The sequence below is a fragment of the Pogona vitticeps genome, chromosome 3, assembly GCF_051106095.1.
Source record: "Pogona vitticeps strain Pit_001003342236 chromosome 3, PviZW2.1, whole genome shotgun sequence".
Lineage (NCBI taxonomy): Eukaryota > Metazoa > Chordata > Lepidosauria > Squamata > Agamidae > Pogona > Pogona vitticeps.
Window position 1 is genome coordinate 172990561 of NC_135785.1, and position 12534 is coordinate 173003094.

General features: G+C 42.6%; 2 protein-coding genes across 4 annotated transcripts in view; one reads left to right on the forward strand and one right to left on the reverse strand.

The window, feature by feature from the left end:
* Window positions 1–2404, reverse strand: part of EIF5B (eukaryotic translation initiation factor 5B) — a 39126-nt gene extending 36722 nt beyond the window's left edge. The window contains exon 1 of one of the 2 annotated variants that reach the window (XM_072994481.2): window positions 2188–2404. In XM_072994481.2, coding sequence (XP_072850582.2) covers window positions 2188–2222 — 35 coding nt within the window. In that variant the 5' untranslated portion in view covers window positions 2223–2404. The remainder of the gene's footprint in view (window positions 1–2187) is intronic. The other variant, XM_072994482.2, reaches the window with a different exon arrangement.
* Window positions 2405–2453: 49 nt separating this feature from the next.
* On the forward strand, window positions 2454–11284 carry TXNDC9 (thioredoxin domain containing 9). 2 transcript variants are annotated; one of them, XM_020805620.3, is made up of 5 exons: window positions 2454–2571; window positions 5057–5266; window positions 7362–7480; window positions 8288–8542; window positions 9484–11284. In XM_020805620.3, the coding sequence occupies exons 2-5, from the start codon at window positions 5090–5092 to the stop codon at window positions 9599–9601; spliced, it is 669 nt and encodes a 222-aa protein (XP_020661279.2). In that variant the 5' UTR covers window positions 2454–2571; window positions 5057–5089; the 3' UTR covers window positions 9602–11284. The 2 variants fall into 2 exon arrangements, with proteins under 2 accessions (XP_020661279.2, XP_020661278.2); XM_020805619.3 differs by lacking the exon at window positions 2454–2571 and adding an exon at window positions 3176–3316.
* Window positions 11285–12534: the final 1250 nt, after the last annotated feature.

Here is a 12534-nt window from a genome sequence, read left to right on the forward strand (position 1 = left end):
CTATACTGGATATATTACAATATCATAATAATAATTACTTGCTATGAGGCCAATTTCAACCTCTGCCAACTCCTCTCATTGTTGTCTATGTATAAAGTATTCAGAAGTGACGTTTTAGACCTCACTTCTGGTAACATTTTAAGACTGTGCAGCTTGCTCAAGGACTCACAGACTGCTTCTTCTCCTGAAAGGCACAGAGGGAAATCGAACTCCTAACCCTTGGCTCTGCACTCAAGTACTCCAGCCCACTGAGCTATACCAGCAGCTAGCAGGTCATCACATATATTGTACTTGACAGAAACACAACAAACAGTACTATTTTAAATGCTAAGATATACCTAATAATTTAATGTCTTTAAAGCACTTAGCAGAGCTTAGGTATGGTAAACAAGGCAACTTTGGAACTCATTCACAAATATCATAAAATGTCACTTTATTCTGGAAAAATGAAGCAGCATATTATCCACTAGTTACTGGAAAAGGTCACCATACTGTCTAGACAGAGATGGATATGAGCTGGTTCATGCCAGTTCATTCATTCGATGCGGCCTCTGATGGAGCGCCTCCTCCAGCGGGCACCCACAGCAGAGTCAGCACTCTGGCTTTCCTGCCCCACCTCACTCTTCCACAGCCTGGGTTTCAATGGTGGCGTACAACCACCATCAATTCCAGCCTAAACAGAGATGTCTAGAGTTGCAATCCAACACAACTGATGGATACAATTTTCTTTTCTCCACTCTCTCAATTTTAAGCTATTACAGACACAGGTTCACCACAAAAGCCTGTTTTTTTTAGCATTCATATCCAAGTCCTTCTCATCACACTGCCACTCCTACACATTCCATTCAGCCCAACTAACAACTTGCTCTCATATTATAGCTTAGTTCCTAAGAAATAAACCCCTAATGTTCCAAAATGATTAGTCACTAATAACCATTCTGGAATAGGGACATGGTTTATGGGGCCCTGGAGCAAGTGTCTCCACCACTAGTGTGGGGCAGGCTTGGAGAGCAAGTGTCTCCATCACTGGTGGGGCAGGACCTAATGGAACATGGGAATTGGGCAGGAAAGGGTCCCTTGCTTTGCATAGCCTGGGACACTTGCCCCAACGCCCACCCCCAGCCGCTTTTTTATAAGACTGTCAAGAAACAGGGCTGGGTAATACTTGCATTGGGCCACAAATATCATTTAAAAAGGTAAACTTTTCAATTCTCCAGAACTGTTCAGCAGCCTGTATGAGTGAGTGGTGGGTGGGTGGGTGGAAAAACAGAACCTAGAAACAGAAAAGGCCAAAAATTATCCTAGTCAGCTGTTACAGCCAATTCAAGATTAAAGTCTCAATACAGGGCTTTACAAGAAAAGGGATTTTCGGCAGGAATTCGCCATAACCCACACATAGCATGAGGCCCTAAAGAAGGAAACCCCATGGGTTTCCTCTTTCGTTAATCGTGTGGTTTAGGAAGCTGGTCTAGGAACAGCCCCGTCTTACCCGACTAGTTAGTTCACCTTCGCGTCGAAATACACGACGTTCACTAAACCCGATTTTTTTTTCCTGAAGGCCGTTCATTTGGTTCCAGCCATCCTCTACCCTCTTTGTAAACCGAGGCCTGCCTTTCGCTCTCTTTAACCCGCCGATCCACTAAGGCGACCAAAGGCTTTTCGCCCCCACTGTAACCTGGGGAAGCAGCTCGACGGAGGCGGCCTCTCGCCGACCCGTCTGGGAAGCCAGCCTGCCTCAAAAACACGATTTTGTGAGAAACCGATTTATTAAGAAGCAGCAGGTCTGGGTGGCGGCGGCGGCAGCCAGCAGCAGCTGAGGCCGCCAAAGGGCGGCCGCCTTCAAGCCGGCACGCCGAGGAAGTTATTTACGGCGAGGAGGACGCCTCTCTACACGACGGGGCGAGCAGACACGAGAGCCGGCAGGGTTTGCAGCCGCTGTCACGTGTAGCCTCGGACCGAAGAGAGAGAGAAAGAAGGAGATCCCCTCTTTCCCCCCCCCTTCACTCCCTCGCGGACGAAGGCGGAAGAGGGGCAGGAGGGTCCCCGCCCGGAAGCCGGACCCAGCGTCCCGGAGGGGCGAGAGGGACGAGGAAGGGGGCCAAAGCCGTCCCCTCGGCCTCCGCCGCTCCCCCTCCCCCCGAGAGCCGCGTCCCCACCACACGCCGCCCGCCCGCCCGCGTCTACTACCTGTCCTCGCTCTTGCTCTTCTGCTTCTTGCCCATGACTCCGCCGGCGACCGACTCCCCGGCCTCCGCCGCGCTTCTCCTCTCTCCGCCAAGGGCCCGACCAGCCACATCCACACGCGCCCGGGCGCATATGGGAGTTGGGGGGGGAGAGGCTCCAGAGCGACGCCGGCGACGCCTCCTCCTCCTCCGCCTCTCTCCAGGAGGCAGCCGCCGATGACGCGCGCAGGCGCTCTAGCCCGCCGCCTGCCCTGAGCGCGTGGGACAGAAGGGCCGAGCGAAGTCTCCGCGGAGATTCCCGGGAGGGCGGTCGCCTCCTCTCGGACGGAGGGGGAATAGCAGCCTCAAGAAAGGGTTGGCGGAACGACGCCGCTGACTGACTCAAGAGGCAAGAGACAGGAGCGAGGTGGGGGGGGTTGCTCAGCCGAGGAGAAAGCTAAGCAGGCCTTTTGCGGGTGTTAGAGGACTCGGGAGGTCCCGAGGGCGTGGTCCCCAACCTTGGGCCTCCAGACGTTCTTTGACTTCAACTCCCAGAAACCCTGGCCAGCAGAGGTGGTGGTGAAGGCTTCTGGGAGTTGTAGTCCAAGAACATCTGGACGTCCAAGGTTGGGGAACCACTGCTGTAGGTGTTACTTGGCCGTAGCTACCACTGGCCCCCCTAACTACCATGCTTAGCGTTGGAGAGACGACAGAAGTTACAGCCCAACGACCTCTGGAGGCCCCAATCTCTGGGTAGAGAGAGTGCCTCAATCGGCCCGTGGGGTTCTCTCTCTCTCCCCAGCGGCACTCTAGTCCTTATTCCTTTACTGATGGCGCTCCCTAGGTGGAAAGACGTGCCTGGCTTTGCGTTACTCAAAAGGAGATTTAAATGAGACAGGACTCTTTAAATTTAAAAAAACCTTGAAAAACCACGTCTGTTTCTTTCTCGAAATACGCATTCGCAACAGTGCCCCGCCCCGCTCTGTGACGACTAATGTCTGCGACGGCAGCAAAAGGCCCGCCTAAGTGCGTCACATAGTGACTTCGGTTGAGCGCTTTTACCAGTGGAGGAGCGGCGGCGGCGGCTCAGGGCGACGAGGCCTCTAGGTGCGTGGCGACGCTGGGCAGTGTCTCCTCCTGTGGCCTCTTCTGCCGTGAGTATCGGGGCGGCGGCCGCCGTCGTGTGGGGAGCCCTGCCTAAATGGGTCCGGCCGTGGAGGTTTCTCTTCTTTGGATGTATGGGGTGTGTTTTTGAGCCGCAGGTCGTGTCTTCGGGAAGGAAACCCAAATCGGATCCGGAAAATGAAAAGCATGCTCTTTTGTGTGGTTTTCTTTACCTCGAACTGCTATTAAATCACGTGTATAGCAACCAGCTTTTCAAAATGCACTCCTTTTTTTGAGCCACGGGATTTTAAAAAATGGGGGGGGGGTTTTTCCAGAGAATGGAGTTTCATGTCTTTTGCCTCAGACAGATTAAATCTCAGATCACATTTTTGTCCATAGACACTGCATAATTGAGTTACCTTGCAAATAGTATTCTGCACACATGTAGCTCTTTTTTTCCTTTGTTTTATTTTATTTTGCTTGATGAAGAGTCACTTGCCCCACACAAAAATGCAACTGGGCTCATGGTCATTTAACTTCATTAATGCTAACAGCTGACTTTCCCAGACACACTGGATCCACAGCTACATGTGGTGCTGCCTGGAAAGTCTGTGGCTACCTGTATGCCTATACAGTATGTGTTCTTAATAGTTTTTTTAAAATAGAAAAGGCTTTTATGTGGTGGTTGCCAACTCAGGAGAAATAATCCTTCTGACTCACACAGGAGAGTGCTTTTGGTGCCAACTATGGTGTCTAGAGTGACACATCATCTTATCTTCACCCTGTAGCTGCTAGTGATCATTGAAAGTCTTTCATTAACTTCCTTTCATTAAAGCAAAAAGCATGCTGCTCATATTTTGCCCCATAGTGATTCAAGCACTCTGGGCAGTTTACAAGTTAATTATGCAGGCTACACATTCCCCCCCCCCCCAGCAAGCTGGGTACTCATTTTATCAACCTTGGATGGATAGAAGGCTGAGTCAAACTTGAACCCCAGGTTGTGAGCACAGTTTTGGCTGCAGTACAGCAGTTTAACCACTGCACCACAAAGCTCTTATAAGCTTGTTGTTTAGTCGTTAAGTCGTGTCCGACTCTACGTGACCCTATCTTCCACTGCCCACTGGAGTTTGGTCAAATTCATGTTGGTTGCTTCAATGACATAAGCTAACATTGTACAATAACTTAAGCCATTACATGTCTCCAGTATGATGTAATATATGTAGAATTCGCTATTTAAAATCTTATGGTTACTCTACTAATGCTTTTAAATTGGATTAGAATTTTAGTGACTGAAAATGTGGAAGCAGATTAAATAATGCATGGAATCTGATAATAAACATATGTTTTTCAAATTACACGTTTCCCTTTCTGTGGAATGTTCAACTTCAGGAGATCTTGGGTGTGCTTTCAGTTCAAAATTCGCCTTACGAATATCAATCATAAGACTGTGGGTTCAGTATGTGCCTCTTCTCTAGTAGACAGGTGAATGTGGAATGTGTCCCTGAGGATAGGAAAAGTGAACTCTAATCCAATAATTGTTCCTTGAGGTTACAAGAATATACAGGATGTCATGAACAGCAGGGCCCTGTCAAGAGACTTTTCTTTAATATATTAGCAGAAGATGCTTATACATACAGAAGATGCTTGGCCAATCACATTCCGCAATGCGGAATCTACTTGCATCTTAAGTTCCCATTTCTCAAGGGTTAGGGTTAGTGAGTGCTGATGTTATTTTAATAAATGCCATTACATGGTACCTGACTCTGATTTACACTATGTTTTGTTTTCAGGTTTAATGCGTCTTCTGCTTATATTGGGGCAAAATGGCTGCTGATATGTTTTCAAAAGTTCTGGGGGCTCAGATGCTTCAGACAGCTAAGATTGTTGAAGAACAACTTGATGCTGAGATTGAAAAGTTGGATCAGATTGATGAAGATGAACTGGAAATCCTGAAGCAAAGAAGGCTTGAAGCACTGAAGAAAGCCCAGCAACAGAAACAAGTAACCTTCCTGCAGCATAATAACAAGCATTCATAACACTTTTTAGGTCAGGAATGGGGAATCTTTGGCCCTTCAAATGTCTTGGCCTATAGCTCCTGTCCACACCACCTAACTTCACCAATGGTAAGGAACTGTTGGAATTACAGCCCAAAACATGTGGAAGGCCAAATGTTCTTATTCCAAGCACATCGTGCATGTTAATTTCTATGATTTTTACTCCAACAACCGTTTTGGGTCCCTTGTTGGGAGAAATTCAGCTTATAAATAAAACTAATAAAATTAATAGTCTGTTTTAGTTTGACAATGCAGATGAAGCTGAAGCTAACAGGAGTAGCTTCTAGCAGTAAAGTAAGATTGGCAGTGAAGTCAAGGAGAATTGTTCACTATCGTGCAACTTGGACCTATTTATGATTAATTATATGCCATCAAGTTGTTTCATAGGGTTTTCTAGGTATTAAGTACAAAGGAGTGGTTAGCAGTCCCTCTTTCTAATGGTGCTCTTGCAGTGCCTCCAAGGCCACACAGGTATGTAGTTCTATCAGCAGCACATACTCTGTGCAATTTCACCTGCCACATCTCATGGCAAGCAATGTGGGATTCACATTCCTAGCCCCTGGTTTTGCAGTCAGGCACTACAGACCACTGAGCTGTATCAGCTTATGCTTGTTTAGAAGTAAATTCTACTTAATTAAGTAGAGTTTACTCTCAAGCAGGTGTTCTTAGGCCTGAAGCCTTGCATATTTAGCTTGAAGTGCCTCAACACAGTTCAGTGCAATAGGTAAATTGGAAAGGGATCATTTTGGATCATAGTCTTAGCATATTTGCAAGGAAGCTGCATTGAAGTCAGTGTGACTTAATTCCAGATTAATATGCTCGAGGTATGCCTGTTAGCCAGTTTTGTACCAATCTTGTTGCAGCATATTTGTTATCAGAAACTTAGGTTTTTGAATAGCTTCTGCTAAGCCACTAAAGCCAGAGCTGTCTGTCTAGATGTCATCTAACATTCTGGGAGAATTAACTTTATGTTCCAAAACAGCATGTCTTGGAAATGATGGGCTCACTGAAACTATCAAAATTGTTAGCATATGTTCTGTATAACATGGAGATTCTGTGTTTATAAGACACTACTCGAAGAAGGTCCAAGAATTATAAACGTACACATCTGTCCCTTAGAGAAGCAAGATATGTATTCCTGTATCAGGTCTATGTAGTTAATAGTTCAGCTCAAAAAGCTAAAACCTTTGTAAGCACAGCACAGGATTCTTTAGCTGAAAGAGAATATTCTGAAAACAAAATATTTCTGTTCTTAAAAATGAGGAATGGAAAGTGTTTCCTTAAATGGTTAAATATTACATTGAAATCTAATGAGCCACTGATTACAGAAGTTCAGAATTTGACATGTTTGCATCTGGTGTGAAGGTTGCAATCCATTGTATGCACAGTGAAACTAAATGTTCAAGGAAATATACATGTGATTGCTTTGGGAGTTTAAGTTATAATAGAGAGTTGAGCAGATACATTTGGCAGGTGAACATGGACCTGTGCTTCAGAATGCAGTCCTGACTAAATATTTTATTCTATGTTTAATTCAACATTGAATGTTACTATTACTGCCTGTTTATTTAAAAGTATACCAGATTATATTAAGTATTGGCAAACGTGGTTATTTGTGAAGTTTAGCCATTGAGGCCCAGGTGAAAGATATTGCCTACTTAAACAGTAAAGGATACCCAAGAGCTACAAAATATAGATTTTTAAAGGCTGTAAAAATACCTTTAACTCATCAGGGGAAGGCTGTATTATTCTGTTGCAGCAAAACCATTAAGAAGCCTTATGACATCCTGGACTAAACAAGTTTTACTTAACATATTGCATTCATGTACTGTAGCCTGATTCTTGGGGGGACATCTGAAGAAGTGGGCTAACATCCCTGAAATCTTATACAACATCAAACATGTTCCCACAAGTCTCCATGTAGAAGTAGCTGTGTGGAAATATAAGCACTCTTCCTGAATTTCAAGGGTACCGTGTATCTATTGACGTAACAAACAATGAGTAGAAAACACACACACCAACATTTTGTATTTCCAAACAGGAATGGCTTTCAAAAGGACATGGGGAATACAGGGAAATCCCCAGTGAGAGAGATTTTTTTCAAGAAGTAAAAGGGAGCAAACATGTGGTCTGTCATTTTTACAGAGATTCAACTTACAGGTATAGTAAACTCATGGGATTTATAGTACATAAATATTTGCTAATATAGATCAGTTATTGAAAGTAATTATGTGTTGAAAGTTCATACGCCTAGGTTTGATAAAACAAAATTAACTGACTTAATGAATTTTTTGCTAGTATTGTAATTAAAGCATCTTAATATGAATCAGTGGTCATCTTTTAGCTGAGAGCGTGTTAAGTGCCCTTTTGCTGCTTAAACTTTCCTTTGCTTAATTAGAATGTGCACACTTTCAGTCTCCTAGATTATAAGTATGGTCTGTTATTTTAGGCCTAATTGGAATAAATTTAACAGTGCAATTCTAAGCATTCCTTTCCCAGAAAGACCCATTACAGTACAACTTTTCTAAGAAGTGCATAGGATAGCAGTTGCATTCTTTACTGATTTCTGTAAATCTTAATACCCCAAGCCTAAAGCAGTATTATAACCATGATTATTAACCTAGTATTTTAGAAAGTTGGTTAAATTAGATTGGTATCTTAAATATTATTGATAAAAAATATAGAGAAAGCAGTAGTTTTCAGACTCTGTTGTGCTTTTTTCTCCCCACTGTGCCTGCTTCCAAGGAAGAGCGAAACAAGGGTCAGCAGCATAAGTTTTGAATTAAACATTTGATTCTTTATTCATCTAGTGATCTGAGTATTTATGTGTTACCATAAATAATAAATGTACCAACAATATGTATTTTGAATGATGATGAGTTTATTTAAGCTAAGGAGCAAAATAATATTTAACATTGAGTTTCATCTTCATGAAACACTTGATTTTCTGTGTTTTCTTTTCTTCAGATGCTTAATATTTGACAAGCACTTAACAATACTTGCGAAAAAGCACATTGAGACCAAGTTTATCAAGCTAAATGCTGAAAAATCTCCATTTCTATGTGAGAGACTTCGCATCAAAGTAATCCCCACACTAGCACTTGTAAAAGATGGAAAAACTCAGGATTATGTGGTTGGTTTTACTGATCTCGGTAATACAGATGACTTCACCACAGAGACCTTAGAATGGAGGTTAGGATGTGCAGATATCATCAACTACAGGTAAAATACATGTATTTTTACAAAAAGGCATTGTGAAGATTTTAAAGATTCTAAAGACCTCATCATATTCTTTTCTTGGAAGCAGTGTGATATTTTCAAGTATTGTAATTGCACTTATATTTTTTCTTTAATAGTCCTGAATGTGACCAATCAGATCTACCTACTAGTTGCTTTCCAATAATGTGTTACTGATAAATATTATTCTCTATTTTTAATAGAGAATTTTTCAGTAGATTAATAAACAAAGCATAGGGACGTGGTGGCGCTGTGGGCTAAACCGCAGAAGCCTGTGCTGCAGGGTCAGAAGACCAAGCAGTCGTAAGATCGAATCCACGCAACGGAGTGAGCTCCCGTCGCTTGTCCCAGCTCCCGCCAACCTAGCAGTTCGAAAGCATGCAAATGCAAGTAGATAAATAGGGACCACTTCAGTGGGAAGGTAACAGCGTTCCGTGTCTAAGTCGCACTGGCCATGTGACCACGGAAGCTTGTCTTCGGACAGACACTGGCTCTATGGCTTGGAAACGGGGATGAGCACCGCCCCCTAGAGTCGAACACGACAACAAAAATTGTCAAGGGGAACCTTTACCTTTACCTAATAAACAAAGCAGGCCAATTAGTGATTTATTTTTCTCCTAAATTTACAGATACATATTTTTAAAGAAAAACAGGAAGTGACTTGCATTCAATGTATTTTTATCTTAAGGCTATATTTGACCTTGTATGAAATTTTGGGAAAGCAACCTATTTGAACTGTTGTTTCCTTAATTGTAAAGTCTGGATTTGGCCTAAGTTTTGGTAAACTACAGATGAACTGGAGATCCTGTAGTGTCTGTGTATAAAAAGGGTTAAAGAAGGTTTTATTCTAGCTCCAGTTCTTTTTAATTTGTTAATTATACAGAAGTGTTCCTTGTATTAATCCTTTTCCCCCCTTTCTTTTTTAGTGGCAACTTAATGGATCCACCATTCCAGAGCCAAAAGAAGTTTGGAACCAGTTTCACAAAGCTAGATAAGAAAACAATCAGAGGAAAGAAATATGATTCAGATTCTGATGATGACTAGATATTACAATACATGTTTGTAAACCATCTTTTCTTTTAAGCTTGATACATTTCTAGGAATGTTTTTTATAAAGCTGTTTGTTTAGAGAACATTTGCACATGATGCTCATTTTCTAACTGTTTTATATAACTCATGAAATCTGAAATATTTTTTCCTTTTGGGATGTCATTTCTAGGTTAAGGAAGGTGAGCCCTTTTGAACTGTGTCACATTTAGCATTTTGTTTCAAAACTAATCCTTTAAAAATGCTGTATACCATTTTGCTGTTGAAGTATTAATGAAGGTCTCCTGTCAAGAATTGTTGCAAAACTATTCTAAAATTATAATAACCTAATTGTTTGCCTGAAATTGCCATGAGTGAGGCATTGCCTATCCTAACTACAGTGCACTGAATATGATTAAACCATCCTAGACTCTCTTTGAAAGAATAATTCTGCAAACTGTACACTGCATGTTAAAGCTGAATCACCAGTAAATAGCATATGGTAGAACTGAATTGAAACATGCCTTGCTTGCAGGATTATTTAATATAATTCTGTGGTTTGGAGAACAGGCTACTTGAAGCGACAGTGAATATTAGTATGTTATTTTTAACTCCTGATAACAATAGGAAAGCAGTTTAATATAGTTTCTTGTACTGTAGTTCTTCAGTAATACACATTTTCTGGAAGAATCCCTATATTCTTTCAATATTTTAAGAAGAGGGTTCCTTCTGAAGCATTGAGTCAAACGTCGGGCCAAACTGCCCTGCTTATTAATCTGTTTCCTAGATCTATGGATCTCCCAATACCAATGGAAGACCATTTCTTTGCTGAATTGCCATGCAGAGGGTAATTGCAGTTGGGAAGGGAAAGGATAATTACACTCCTTTGAAAGTGTGTAATTTCAAAATCCTACTCCAAAATCCTGCTTATATGGCACTCACGTTTAGAGCATAAAGATATGATCAGAAGGGGGGTTCTCAACTTTATGACATGCAAGACAAGACATTGTGTGAAATGCAAAATACTAGTAACCACTCTTAAATTTGTATCTATAGAAATGTTGTAAATCACCTGAACATCTGTGTCATTTTGACTTGGCCCTCTAATCTTTTCAAGTGCCTAGCAGCACCCTAGTCACTCAAAGAAAAGTGAAAAACGGTATTGCAGGCAAATCGAGTGTGGTTGGCACTCTTTTGACTCCTATAAATAGCCCTCTTTTCTCCCAGTTTTCCTCTTTGGAGGTGAGAAAGCTTAAGATAGAGGAGGAATGCCTGGACACAATAAAAGGATGTCCATGAGGCACTGTCACATCCTTAAATCTGCAGCTGTGCCTGACCTTCTTTGTATCTCTCTTAGATGGAAACAAAAGGCAAGCTGCTTCCCAAAGACTGAAAGAGGGAGCACTAAGGGGAGATTTTGAAAATTTGAGGAATATGATTTTGAGAAAGAATAACAGTGTTGGGATAGTGACAGGGAAACAGCCAAAAGATTTAAGTAGGATTGGGGGTGGGGGGTTTCAATGTGTGTATGAGAGAGAATTCACTGGGTAGGCATCAGTGGTGGGGAGAGCCTATGTATCCCATCAGAGTAGCTGATACAGGAGAAGCAAAACCCATCAGGTATTCAGCTAAGCACTATTTTTCTTTTAAGTTCATTTTTTATGATCATGTTAAGTCAAAATAAAGTTACTTGAATTCACACTGTTCAGAAGTGAGTGCATTTTTGCTCATATTGCTAAACTCTGCTGAGGTACATTGGTAACATCAACAAAAATGGCTGAAGCATTCTGTTATCTTAGATGCAACCCCCATATTTTATCATTTGGAGCAGCAAGGCTTTTTGCAGCTTTAATTGGTCTTGGGACAGTGACCATATTTCTTACGGGATGAGTGGAGAACACATAACTTCCTGAAGAAGCCCACAGCAGAGTCAATAAAGAACCACATGCTCATTCCTCAGCTCTTGACTGGCCTTTCCCATAGTAGCAAGAATATCTGGCCATTGTTTATCAGGGCCAGCAATTCCTCAATATATTGAATAGTTTTCCTCTTTGGAGGTGAGAAAGCTCAAGATAGAGGAGGGAATGCTTGAACAAAATATATATATATATTTTCAATATATTGAATATATATTAGAAGGATGTCCCCCCCCCCCATATACAGGAGTATTTGAGAACATTAGTTACCACACACACCCCTTGCAGTCTGAGTTGGCTCAGTTCAGAATTCTGCTACATTTTGTTTAAAATGGCTCAGAATTGATGCAGAAACATTGAGCATGACCTAAACGGCATTCCACTGTGCTCTGCAGGTGTTTAAAGTCTGGGTGGAGGGTCATCTTCCCGCATTCTGGTAATAGTTTATCAGTACAGTGGTGCCTCGCTTAACGAGCGCACCGTATAACGATGAAATCGCATAGCGATCCGTTTTTTCGGATCGCTAATGCGATCGCTCAACGTTTTTCCAATAGGGGAAAATTCGCTTTGCGAAGACCAGTAAGCGTTTCGCTTACCGATCTTCGCAAAACGAACCCCGACGATCAGCTGTTTGGCGGCCAAAATGGCCGCCGGAAGCCTGGAAATGGCCCAAAATGGCTGCGAGCAGCGTTTTCACGCCCTCGTTAAGTGAGGCGAGGGCGCGAAAATGGCTGCCGGCCATCCTGAAGCATCGCTGAACGGTGAGTATTTGGCCCATTTGGAACGCATTAAACCATGTTTAATGCGTTCCAATGGAAATCCCTGCCCCGTTCAGCGATGCTTCAGCATAGCGAAGGTTAATCCGGAACGGATTAACCTCACTATGTGAGGCACCACTGTATACTGTACATCATAAATGTATCTACAGGAGGAGACTAGACTGAGAACCATTTTTGAACCATCAATTCATGGGCTTTGGTATGCATGGATGGTAGGGGTTACCATTCCTAATGTTTCTTCCACAATACCAATTTT